Genomic DNA, 12,798 nt, shown 5'->3' on the forward strand with positions numbered 1-12,798 from the left:
GATCTAGAAACCTAAAGTGCTAAATCCAGAATATTTTCTGTTTGTATATTCTGAACAAGGGAAGAAAATAAGCATTCAGTTTGTTCATTAAAGACAGTTGATTTTTAACTTTTGTAGTGGGCTGAAATAAGCTACCTTTAAGCAGCTTCACATCTAATCAGTGTATGGAGTACCTCTCAATTTCTTATTGAGCATGTCAAACAGTCAAGTGTTAAAACAGTGCACAATAGGAAGCAACCACTTGGGGTCATCAAGTTGTCTCTCTGATAACCTAGGCAAGCACACTTACTCCTGCTTCATATAAACTTTACAAAAGCATTTTTCATTCAGCAGGGTAGTCAAAAGGGAATGAGTCAAAAGTAGGTTCTTGTTAGGGAACTTGGTGTGCTGCCCTTCTACCTCATACCCACTCTGCAAGGAGGAAAGAATGTGCATCCCATCATCACTTCAGGGCTTTCCCCTTCTGCCACTGATGAATTGAAGCTACTGAAAGCCTTGAAACTACACAAAAAGGAGAGTAGGGTACTTGAAAGTGTGACTAATGAGCAGCTAAATGATGAGCTAATGAGTGGGATGGCTGTACTCCATCACATGTCTCTGTGAGGCACCTGTCTTGGAGGAGGATGTGAAGCCTGGGAAAAACAAAAACAAAAAAAACCAGTTGGGCTACATAGCAGGCCTGTGTTAAGTTCATGCTAACAAGTGCAGCCTGCCCCAGTGAGGTAATGATGTGAACTAGAGTATATAGGAAACGAACCAATCAAATGTCTCTCTAGAAGCCTTGGCTTTGGGTTGCTGGGCACTTAGCCCCAAAGTTCTCTGTCTATCTTGGTGGTGTGTAGTAAGGAGCTTAATGAAGAAGCCTATGAGACAAACCCTGTGTCTAGCTGAGGTCAGAGCTGCTCATTAGTAAGGTTATTTTGGTTTATGTAAGGCATACATAATCACTGTCTCCTAAAACAGGCCCTGCTAGAATGTCATGCAGTTACTGGTTAGAAACGAGCATTTTATTTCTAACACTTAGCACAGTGTTTATACTGTAACTTTAGCTCCTCTCTGCTTACCTCTGTAAGGTTTTTCAATCAGTCCACACTTCTCTCAGTTCTCCTTTGACTGCAGTCAAGTAGTCTACATGCTTCCTAATCATCAGTAGGTATCAATTTCCCTAGCATTTTATGATGCACTGTTCGCAATATGTATGGACATGTGAGCTTCAGAACTACACAGCAGCAACAGTGTGTAATATTAAAACCTCTGTGAGGCAGAAGTCTGAAGTACTTCTGACCACAACAGAGAAAAGTTGAGAATGAGAGAAAAATATCACTTATTTTGATGTACTCTTTACAAAGCTGTTCTTTAACTTTTCAAGAGACTTTTTTTTTTTCAGATTTCTTTGGGAGACTGGTGATTATCTTAAGCCGACATCAGCTCTGAGTAGAGGCACTACCAGTAAAGCAGGACATTCAAAATGTATTGAAGGCTCAGTTGTGTGGTGGTGCATTTGAGTTGTTGCCCCCCCCCCCCCCCATGCACACTGTTCAGTTATCTGATGCAAATACACTAGAGGAGAACTTTGATTTTTCTAAAGCTTGGTGTTAAAGGCATTAATTTTAAGTTTCTCAAGTAGAACTAGGAGATCTCAGTATGGACTCTGCATCTGAATACAGCAAAGTAGCACCTCTGAAAAAAAAAGGTTATGACCATCTGGTGATGATTGAGAATGAAACTGCCTCATCACACCCGTAAGAAATGCAGCTACTAAGAAATGTCCAAGTTTAAGTCCTGGGATTTATTCAGATACTCCCCCCCCCCCCCCAACTGCCTCCTCAGCATTCATAGTTATCAGGGCAGGTACTTTCTCCTCAAGGACTTTTTATTCTTAAAACTACATAGTGGAAGTAGCAACTCTTTATGTGGACAAATGGCACTTGCTGAGGCTGTATAATGCTAGACTGTATACCATCCCCTGGCCCAGGAGATGTGAATCCATAATCTTAACTTCAAGGAAAATCCCCCTGCAAGGCTACTAGAAGGCAAGTTTCCAATTCCTGCTATGATGACTGACCAAAAGAGCACAAGAGGAGGGCATGGCCTGAACACGCGAGCTGCATGTGAATCTATTCAAGCTGCAGTAGCTGGTGCTCTAACCATATGTTGTCTAGAGGAGCAGGACATGGTTATCACTGCCTGGGCTATGGACCTGACCGAGCAAAGCAGCTGGGGAGCAGCCAAACATGTCTGCTCACCACCTACCCACCCCCTTTGAGGAAGGCTGCCAGAGGAATGCCCTGCAGGGATCTGGCCTGAAATGGGTGCTGTGCTGCTCTGCTCTCTCTGAGGAGAGCAAGGACCTTTATAGCATGTTCTGAAGCATGATTTTTAAAGCTGTCAGGGTACCCTCCTGCCACATGAAAGCCTTACAGAGCTCTGCTGCCTCCTGTGTTAGTAATCAAGGTAGTGAAGGTGACAGTTGTAGATCTGGGCACTTAGCTATGTATAAATTACTTTCAAAACCAGGCCATGGTACTGATCCACACTCCTCTCCTGCTGCTTTCAACTCTACAAATACATACAGTTGAAGTGTAAATTCTTCTAAGATTTTGTCATTTTAATATGTTTAACATAGTTGAATCTTGTTCTTTGATGCATTTAAATTCTGCATTTAGAACAGTAATTTGAGTCAAGATATTGCTATTTCTGTAAACAAATTCTGTTAAACTGCTGAATCATTTAAATGCTATGTAAGCAACTTGAGCTTCTCCACAACTTGTTTTTTAAACATCCTTTTATAAGCTTTTGAAAATGCCAATACTTTCTGATACATTTTATATTGCAATTTAAAAAAAAAGGAATCTATTTTAATAGATACTAAACATAAAAACAGTGCTAACTTCTATTAGTAAGAAACACTATAAAATTGTTAGGGTTGTGGATTTTTTTTCCTTTAAGCACAGCAGTTCTAACAAACATGTTCATTAACATAAGCCTAGTGTAATACTTAAGTCAGAATGTGATAATATACCACAGGGCTAAAAAAATATGCATTTCCTGACAATAACTAATGCAATGTTTCAGTTGAGGATGCTGACTGAATGTCACCGAAACCTGAAGACTAATTTACAGTTCTAATATTTGATAGTGCTCCAGGCATTATTGCTGTTCTGTTTTATATCTATCTAGCTATCTATTGCTTTTATTTAAAATAAAAGTGATCTGCTGTTCAGCTGATCAAACTTGCAATCTGCCATGCAGCTGAGAAGGATTCCAGCCTGCATCACCAAAGATGGAAGACTGCAAAAACTATGGACACACTTATGGGAGAAAATACTGCTTAATCTCATTTATATAAAGGCACACCACAGTCCAAAAGGCTAACATGTAGAAACACAGTTTGTCTGGACTACCCCAGCACTCCTGTTTAAAATTAATTTCCTTCAGAACGGAACTTACAGCATGTAGCAGATGAGAAGTGCCATCCCTGAAGACCAAAAAACTTGAAAGAACTCCATACTTTTTCTCATGTTACTGCAATATACTCCTTTTATTTATTATTGTCTCAGAGGAAGAATGTTACAATGTAGTGTTTGAAATAACATTTATTTGGCAGCAGAGGACAAAGGATGCATACAAACACAGGCAGAAAAACAACTTTATACATAACCTCATATTCAGAACAAAAATAAAAGCCACCAAATTGACTACTGAGACCTTTATTTATGTAGGGGTTTATTTTTAAGGATTCTTTGATTAGAGAACGATGTAGCTTGATAAAAGCAAAGTACTTTGCAGAGAACAGAGTATAAAGCTATTTCCAATACTACTTATGAAGACAGGTCTGAGGTAGAAAGGTGGTCATGGCTTTCCTCTACTGTAGAACTTTTTTTCTTCTCAAAATAATTACACTATCTTTTTAACAGATGAAGGCTTTATACTAGCCAGCCTCTTCTCTCCCCACTTTGCCAATCTTGCTCCACCCACCTGGAAATAATGCTTAGCTTTTATATAGAGCTTTTTCAGATATTTATTAAGCCCTACAACACCTCTGAGAGGTTAGTACTATCATCCCCATGTTACAGATGGGAGAGCTGAGGCAGAGTGGTTAAATAATGTGCCCAAGGGTTCATAAGGAACTGGCACAGGAGCCAGCACTGGAACTTGGTCAATGCTGTGCCCAAAGCATTCCTAGAGCAGCAGCTGTCCAGTAGTGAGAACTGTGGATGCAGGACAACCTAGCTGACACCACTTTGCTACAATACTAGAAATTCCTCACCTTCTGTATTTATATATATCCTCTAGCACCTTTCTGTAGCAGTACAGAACTTTTAATTCTTCCAATACCCTTTTGAGACTTTTCTCCTTCAGTAATAATTAAGAACACAGTTTAGTTTCTCTCCACTATATATGAAATATATTGCATGCAGTTTTACCAACTAAAGGTATGTCCTGAAATTAAAGCAAGTGTCCATGCAACATTGTAAACTTAGTAAAGGCATTAAAATCTCTTATGATTATTTTAAAACTAGAGATCACATGATCAGTGACACAACTTTTCCATAATTATCCCTACTTGAAGCATGTAAGTAAATGAATTCATCAAAGATAAAGATGAGCTGCAAGATTACAAGGCCAGATGATTGATAATATATAAGTGCACTGCAGTTTTTTGAAGAAAATGTTCCATCACTAATAGTATTGGAAAGGGCTTCCTAATTGTCTCTTCATTTCCAAGAGGCAGACAAAGACTTCTGTGTGTTTGAATCATCAGAAGGGGATCTCATGAAAATGAGCTTTACTTCAGACTCTAAACTCCAAAACTTGAAACAAGTTTGGCACAGCAGGGAACAGCAAGACTGTCTCTCAAAGTTAGGGAAGATTACACTAACTTAGACTGTACTAAAAACAACTTAAACTACCATCTAAAGTCCTCTTTTTAGCTATCTCCTCATTCGAAGTAAAGTAAGGCTTAAAAAGATAATCCTCCAAATGGAGTGTGTTGGGTGGAAATAACTAAAAGAAAGCTAAAAATACCATTTTGGTGCATGATGATTATTATGACCTGAAATGCAGGTTTACCTTTTTTAATGGAGTTAAACTACTGCAGCTTGCACCCGATGGCAATTTTTGTTAAACAGTAACAGTACTGCAAGTTATGGCAACTTCATTTGCCAATCCTAAAAACAATTCAAGGGTCTTCAGAAATCTGTGTGGTCAGATGTTTAACACATAAATAATTAGTATAGAATATTAAATGTGTCAGAACATAACTGAGGGTATTTTACAATGTCAAAGCAAAGAGCTGAAAGGAATGTGTAAGTGTAACATTTTGCTCCAAACTCCTTATGCAGTTCTCTTTATGATTATCAAAAGAATGTATATAAAGCCCCTGCCCCTTTTCCCGCGGCTGTATATTTATACAAATCAGTGACAAATACTCCATTGCTCATTAATTTACAGTTGCATAGAAAGGGAAGAAGAGGAGAAAAAAAAACAATACTAAAAAACCAACATCCTCATCTTTGGGTATTCAGTGTTTTACTGTTTCAAGTAGAACACGCAGTCAAAGCTGAACAGCATGTTCCAAGGTCCCATGCAGCCTTCTGATGAAGTGGAACTTGCGATTGGCGTTTTGTAGAAAAGGGCTGTACTGCACGTTAGGAAGCATGGGTTGCTGTCCAAATGAACACTTCACATTGCCTGTAATGATGAGAAATAACCATATCAGTACAACATTAACACGCACAGTCCTCTTCACAGAGCTCTACATGCTCAGAACTCAGTTTGTTTAAGGACTCTGACATAGTTTTACAAATACCTTATATTTTAAAAGATTAGATGTATTGGCCCAAGATTCAGCAGATCACTGAGACACACAATTTTACTGAACCCTAACTTTACTATACAGCAGTGTTTAAAATTCTTATTTAATAAGACCCAAAGGATGTGATGGCTACAGAGTTGTAATTGCAACTTGTAGGCCTTCCACAAAATACACCCATAGAAACAAATGCTTGGAAGGCAGGTAGAAAAGTAGTTTGCCTAAGTGGTAAAAATAGAGAGTGCACACAGCCTGGATTCAGATTCAGTCCCTTAAAATGTAATGCTTATTTCCAGGCTCCTGTTTCAGGATTCTGTTCTCTGCAAAAAGACAAATATCCCTTCTTTAATGGTTCTGGAATGGTGGATTTAGAGTGTGAGGTCATCTGCGAATCATCCTGTATCTAAGGAATCATGCTTTTTCAGGAGGATGAATCTTATTCACTGATCACACTGAAAGCTATCTCTATGCCTGCTTAAAGGAAGGATTTTTGAGGGAAAAAAACTTCTGATTCAACTTCTCAAGGGACTGAAAACCAAAGTCTGAGTGCAGGGCATAATTCATCTCATACCCTTTAGAAATTCCTGTCTGGGAGGGCAATCCCAGATACTATAACCCAAGTAAGAGTTTAAAGCAATAATTCTCCATTTTCAGACACTCATTTCAGAGAGGTCTGACCTTGCAAACCGTGGATTAATGGACACAGTGAAGCAATTTGTGGGATTAAATAAATGGCCTCTACTACTACTTTCTTCTGAAGCCTTGGACAGCAATTTATGCTTGCTGTTAAGACTGATTTAACAATGAAACTTTGACAGAACTCTGCAATGACACATAACCATGTCATTCCTTATTTGTCATAAAGCAAACGTTTGCTCTAATATGACCTAAACCTATAGCAGGTGTTTCTCCTGTTTCTGCAACTTAGAAATTTAACAGACCATTCATAGCAGGTAGGGTTTCAAGAATTCAATGGTATGTAAATACCACATTGATTTCCATGTTTTTGCACACTCTGAGACTAGGCAGATTTCTGCTTCAGGTTTGTACAATGGTTGCCTATTGGTAGATGGCAGCTTAATCTAATGCCTTAGGGTACTGTGCTACTCTTGATCCATAGATCCTCCTGGAATCCAAGCTGTGGGGACCTGGCCACAAAGACATACGGAGCCAGCCTAGATCTTGCAGAGCTGATGCTGGGTTGAAACTAATTGGGTGGATTTGAGCTGATTCCTTATGGTCAGCATCCCAGAACTGGGCAATACCCTTGATAATATCTGCAGTAGCAGGAGTTTTCTATTAGCTGAGATGTTCCAGAATCCTGTTATATTGGTCCAGCTTTCAAATAGCTGGCAAGGGAAAAACATAGACAAAAACTGGCCACTCTGCTTTAATGGAACTTTTCCACTTGCTTGACTTTGCTTCTAAAGACTATACAAAGATGTAAACATGCCTCATACCTGTGATCTGCCAGGGAAACTTGCTGCAAATAGAAAAGAAAAAAAAAGTTTTAAAATTTGCATGATTCTGTATCCTGGCAACTTAAAAACAAAGTGTCAAAACAATCAATCAGTGCTACAGAAGAATAGGAAGACTCTGAATCTCAAAAAAATAAACATATAACTAGAATAGTGTTGTAATGGTCTGTACATAACTTCCTTCACAAATTATTTTTTTTTACAACAAATTTATAGTGTTATGAATACAGAATAAATGCATTGTTCCTTTTTTTCATCACTTGCAACTATACAGAACTACCAGGACTGCGTTATAATACTGCCTGTTCAAAAATATGAATCATATTAGAGCTTGGTATGTTATTAAATAATATTAATATATTATTGAGCAATAATACCCACAACACTTAGACGTTTTACATTCACAAAGGAAGTAGGTCCCTGATTTAGTTTGCAATTTAAGACAAGAAATGCATGGAGGAGTAACAGGGCTGTACTCTAACAACAAAAAGAATATGAGATAATAGAAAAGTTAACTTAAAATTTAACATGAAATAGTTGCTTTCTCCCCCATTTCTTTTATTGCATCAAGTTTACAAGTTGCTTCCTTATTTATTTTAGTGTGATTCATCAGTAAGACAGGGAGAAATGAGGTAGTTTCATGCCACTTTTTCCCTCTAATTTCTTTTAATACACTTCAGAGAAATGCCCAGTGCAGCCTGTAGCAACTCTCTCCTGACCTACTCTTCAGAAGACAAAAGAGCGCAGGAAATATCAGCACAGAATACGCACAGCAATTTTTTTATGTTATTTTGAGCATCTTTTAGAAGTAGTCCACCAACTCTCACAGCTCATCAGACCACAAGGTACAACCACTCAACACTGTATGTCCCCAGGGCTGGTACAGCTGGATTCTTTTGCCTTCTTAATTCGACCTATGAGAATTCAAAACTACATTTCTAAACCCTTGGGAAAGGCTCTTAACCATTAGGCTGGAAAGCCTCTTGAAGCTGTCACTCTTCAAAGAGAAATTCAGAATTCATGGCATCAGACATGTCCACAGCCCACACCTGAGCTAGAGACTCTATAATGACAGCGCTCTCCATTCCTCTCAATTCCTCTCACAGTGAAAATCTCCAGCCAGAGATCCAGGTGCATATGCTATCATCCCCCTCTCTTGCAGAAGTTTTGAAGAGAGACATCAAGTAGATCATGAGACCTTGGATGAACCCTTATCATGGGCCCAAGGACAAGTTAATGTCATTAAAAGATACAAAGCTTTCCCAACAGACTATTTTCGGGCTGCAAGACTGCACTACAGAAGGCCTTCCCTGAGGGACTCTGCTTCCACTAGGTTTTATTTTTTGCAAGCTGCAACTATCATGTTTTTACTGCAAGGCTCCTCACGTCACTAATTCGAGGCATGGAAATTACATATTAAACACTAGTTGTACTCTAACATTGGAACTCCCATAAAAATGACAGACAGCACTCTGTCCTTAGCTCACCCTCTAACAATGTTTCATCTTACATGTCACACATGCTGAAATACCCAAACAGAACAAGGGGAATAAGAGAGAGAGTTATATTAATACTTCTTTAAGGTTAGGAATATAGTGATGCAGATTGCCTAGACAGTTTGTACAGTCTGCATCACTGGAAGTCTTACAGAAGAAGTTAGGCAATTGTCCATCAAGAATGACAGATGTGATGTGGCCATGGGACAAGACAATGGATTAGATGGTCTGTCATGGCTTTCTCAAGCAAAACTCAAAGGGTTTAATGTACTCCTCTTGAGAAGGCCAGATTGATAGTCCCCATTCCAGTCTTTTGCAACAGTTAGTATATGAATCCGATGTGGGTAAAAAAAAAAAAAAAGAAAAAAGAAAAAAAAAGAAAAAAAACCTGCTAACAAATCTCTCAAGTGAGAGATATTGTCATATGACCAAACAAGGGCAAACATAACTAATACCTACAAAGTGGTGCATGTTAGTTTGATTTGAATTCTGCAGCAGGGTATCAGTGACAAAGGTAAGAGTCACATGAAATTTGAAACCATGACATCTTTTAATTAGTATAGTACTACTTTTACATGCTCAGATATACTTGCCATGGTGCCATGGTTTTCAATTTCAGTCCCTCCTGCCTCGTTTGAGATATTGTGCCATGGATATTATTTTTTCCATGTTTCCTGCCTGGGGAGAGCAGGCATCAAGCTGGCCCTGACACAGGAATGCAAGGGAGTTAAAGATTATCCCATTTTCTGCAAATTGATTTGGGCCAAATATCCAATAGCTGCTATATTGCTTACATATGCAAGACAGGAATTCACAAAAACAAGAAGTGACACTTTGTTTGTGTTTTCTACTGATTAAAAAAAATATATATATATATGTACACCAATGACCTAAATCTTGATTTGTGCTGAGTAGCTCCTCTAGCTACTGACTTGCAGGAGAGATGACCCAAATCCTTAATTTGCAAAGCAGTGGGCTCTGAACTATTGAACTTGCAGGGGCAAGCTGAAACAAAACTTCTTTTGCTGGATACTAATTTGTTTTCTCAAAATGTGAAAAGTGCATCTTCTCTAATGAAGCCCTTCACAGCCAAGCAACATATGAGCAAAAGATAAAAGGAGTATTTTAATAGGGTTCACTGAATTTAGAAAATAGAATATAACACAGTTCTATCTGAATGTTTCTTAAAGGACTGGACATAAACATCTCCATCTCACTTGCACTTCTTTAAAATGGCCATTGTTACTATATTTCATTTTAAAGAACTGTTAAAAGTTCAAGAAATTTTATATAAAAGTTTCAGCACTGTTTTGCTAAAGCAAAAGAGCTGAGGCTGAAAATAAATATGTATGTATACATTTTAAAAATATAGATTAAATAACAAAGTCTCCACTTGACCCCTCTACCAAAGACAACAATCCCTACAATTTACTGATGGAACCAAAAAGATAGTTCATTCTTGTAAGTGCAGTGACACTCAGGAAGAAACAGGATCAGTAGAAATGTATGTCAGCTGATATAAAGCAAGCATATGGAGCTAATTGGTTTTCTTTTTGATCTCTCTTTAGTAGACACTGTATAAGATATTAACTTTCAGTACATTTAAGCAGGGAAAGGTGTTATGTGCTGTGTTAACAGTTATTTCTTCTGGTCAGTTAGTCCAACAACTAGTTCAATAATCAGTTCTGGGAGTCAGGATCAGGCTACGGTCCCTCCTGTTGCCTCAGGCTTTTTCACAAGTTTTAGTACAGAAGAAGCATTCAAAATTTCTGAATCTACATTCACTTAATTCTGCATAGAATGAAAATTTTGCATGGAACAACAGCCTTTTCTTGAAGTGAATCACTTCCATTTAGTACACGAGAATATTTGTTTATTTCTCCTCACAAATACTGTATATTTAGCAACTTTAAAGAGCAGAATTATGTTGCTTGTATATCTTAGCAAGAAATCTTATCAGAGTTAAGATTCTTTCCTAGTCAATACACTGTGAATGACTTTCTTCAGAAGTCAGCCTCATATTCAGTACCATTCTCACAGATTTTGTTACACTTACAGCAGCAAGCTGGAAATGTGCTGTTGATTTGCTCCATAACATCTGTTAGATCTGTGCTGGTATCATGAGGAGGGGCTAGCAAGTCATCTGCAGCTATGACAACAAAAAGGGCAATGAATTTAATAACAGGAAAAGAAAATTAAAAAAATGACAGCAATATCCTGAAAGGCACTCTCACCCAACCTTCCGGTTAAATACTCCTTTATATTGTAAGTGAAACCACTACCTGTACCCTTTGCAACTTAATGTGAAGGAACTATCATTGATAATTGCCACCCTTGGGAGAGGAGGTAGAAGTGAAATTATTGATTTGTGGCTGAATTAATTTCTCCATTATTAAAGCTTAACCACCGCACCCAAGATTTAACCAAAGGGAATTGCCCACAAGTATATAGGAATTTACAGTTAAAATAAATAAATGCTTAGCAAGATGAGGGAATTATGCTTAATAGCTGCTCAATTAATATTTTGTTTTTTTCAAATAATTTGTCATATAGCTTCCAAAGTGAATAGATTATTCATTTTTTGAAAAAAGGAATGTTTAGACAATCTTTATTCAATATGCAACAGCAATTTCAATAGTGTTAAAATTCTCCTTGCCACCATTTCTTTTTTAAATGATGCTTAAAATTAGCCAATGGAATGGTTAGGGAATACAACTGACTTCACTCTTGATAGTGTTATTAGTCAGTGCATCAAAACAGAGTCAGAGAAGTTCCATGTTTTTTTCAGACAAATTAAAAACACATGCCAATGGTGAATGAAAACTTTTCAGTGTGAAAGAGAAAATTTTTCCCGTTTTCCACAGAAATAAGATCATTTTTACCTATAACACAAAAGCTTGGAAACAAAGACAGGGAAGAAATTGCACTTAGATAATTTGAGAAAAATCTTCGACAATTTGTAAATATCCCCTAATTTCTGCTCATTATTTCTGCTAATTCCCAATGGAATTAATGAGTTCTGCTAATGGAAATGTAAAGCATCTTTCAAGAGAGAAAACCCTTTAAGTGCAGAGGCTGTACATAAGTTTCTAAATAATTCCTGAAGATGTGAAGTCTTTGAGGGGTAGGGTTATCAAAATACCAGGACAAGCAGAGGATACACAACAATGTTTCAAGCAGCCATCAGAAAACTTTATTACATGTTTTTGGACATTTTTTCCTGTATGTGACAGACTACGTAGTTGCATACATGCAATGTAGGACAAACAGCTGTTGGCTATTTCGTTCTAATGAAATCTGATTCTCTCTCCCCTAACAACAGATTAGCCCAAGTAAATTTGGTTGTTGAAAAAGGATGGGATGCAGGACTCTATAGACAGAAATCTGTAATTCAGAGTTGTGTGGATTCTTGTGATAAAGCAGCTGTTTGCAACAGCGAGTAACTAACAGCTCCAGCTGCAGTAAGTCTTATTCCCAGTAGCATCGGAAAGATCAGTTCCATTTTATTTATTTGTTAATCTCTTCAGAAAGACACAAATAAAACTATTCAGTAAATACTTGGAGTCCAGCACTCACCTGTCTGATGAAACTGTGAGCTCGTCTCTTGATCAAGTGGGTAGCTGAGCACAGAATGCTGGGGCGAAGCACAGGGAGAGGTGCCATTAACTCTGCAGTCTGACTCAGGCTACATTAAAGACAAAGGTCTGCTATAATAATATGCAAATTTAGATAAATTAGATCTACAGAACTGAAGCGTGAGATTGTATGTGGTCATCCTGCTCCCTTCCTTTTCTTTATGCTATTTCTTGTTTTCTCTCCAAACTATTGAACATTGGCTTAAGTCAATACAACTACTAGGAAGGAAACCCAACAACTTGTTACAAGACTCCAGTTAGCTTCTCTTTAAAAACAATGATCAGCTGTCAGTGTGCACCACAGAAACACAATCTGTTGTTTCACACAATCCAAATAGTAACTACTCTCCTTTCTGCCAGGGGCCCTCAGTCAA

At 37.9% G+C, this 12,798-nt stretch overlaps 1 protein-coding gene across 9 annotated transcripts in view; it reads right to left on the bottom strand.

The window, feature by feature from the left end:
- Positions 1 to 3,522: 3,522 nt before the first annotated feature.
- Positions 3,523 to 12,798, bottom strand: part of UTRN (utrophin) — a 391,474-nt gene continuing 382,198 nt past the window's right edge. For 8 of the 9 annotated variants that reach the window (XM_026109804.2, XM_064509199.1, XM_026109805.2 and 5 more), the window contains 4 exons: positions 12,366 to 12,474; positions 10,846 to 10,938; positions 7,276 to 7,298; positions 3,523 to 5,694 (listed from right to left, as the gene is read on the bottom strand). In XM_026109804.2, the coding sequence (XP_025965589.1) occupies positions 5,686 to 5,694; positions 7,276 to 7,298; positions 10,846 to 10,938; positions 12,366 to 12,474 (234 nt within the window). In that variant the 3' untranslated portion in view covers positions 3,523 to 5,685. The remainder of the gene's footprint in view (positions 5,695 to 7,275; positions 7,299 to 10,845; positions 10,939 to 12,365; positions 12,475 to 12,798) is intronic. The other variant, XM_064509201.1, reaches the window with a different exon arrangement.

Source organism: Dromaius novaehollandiae, chromosome 3, assembly GCF_036370855.1.
Source record: "Dromaius novaehollandiae isolate bDroNov1 chromosome 3, bDroNov1.hap1, whole genome shotgun sequence".
In the NCBI taxonomy this organism is placed as follows: Eukaryota; Metazoa; Chordata; class Aves; order Casuariiformes; family Dromaiidae; genus Dromaius; species Dromaius novaehollandiae.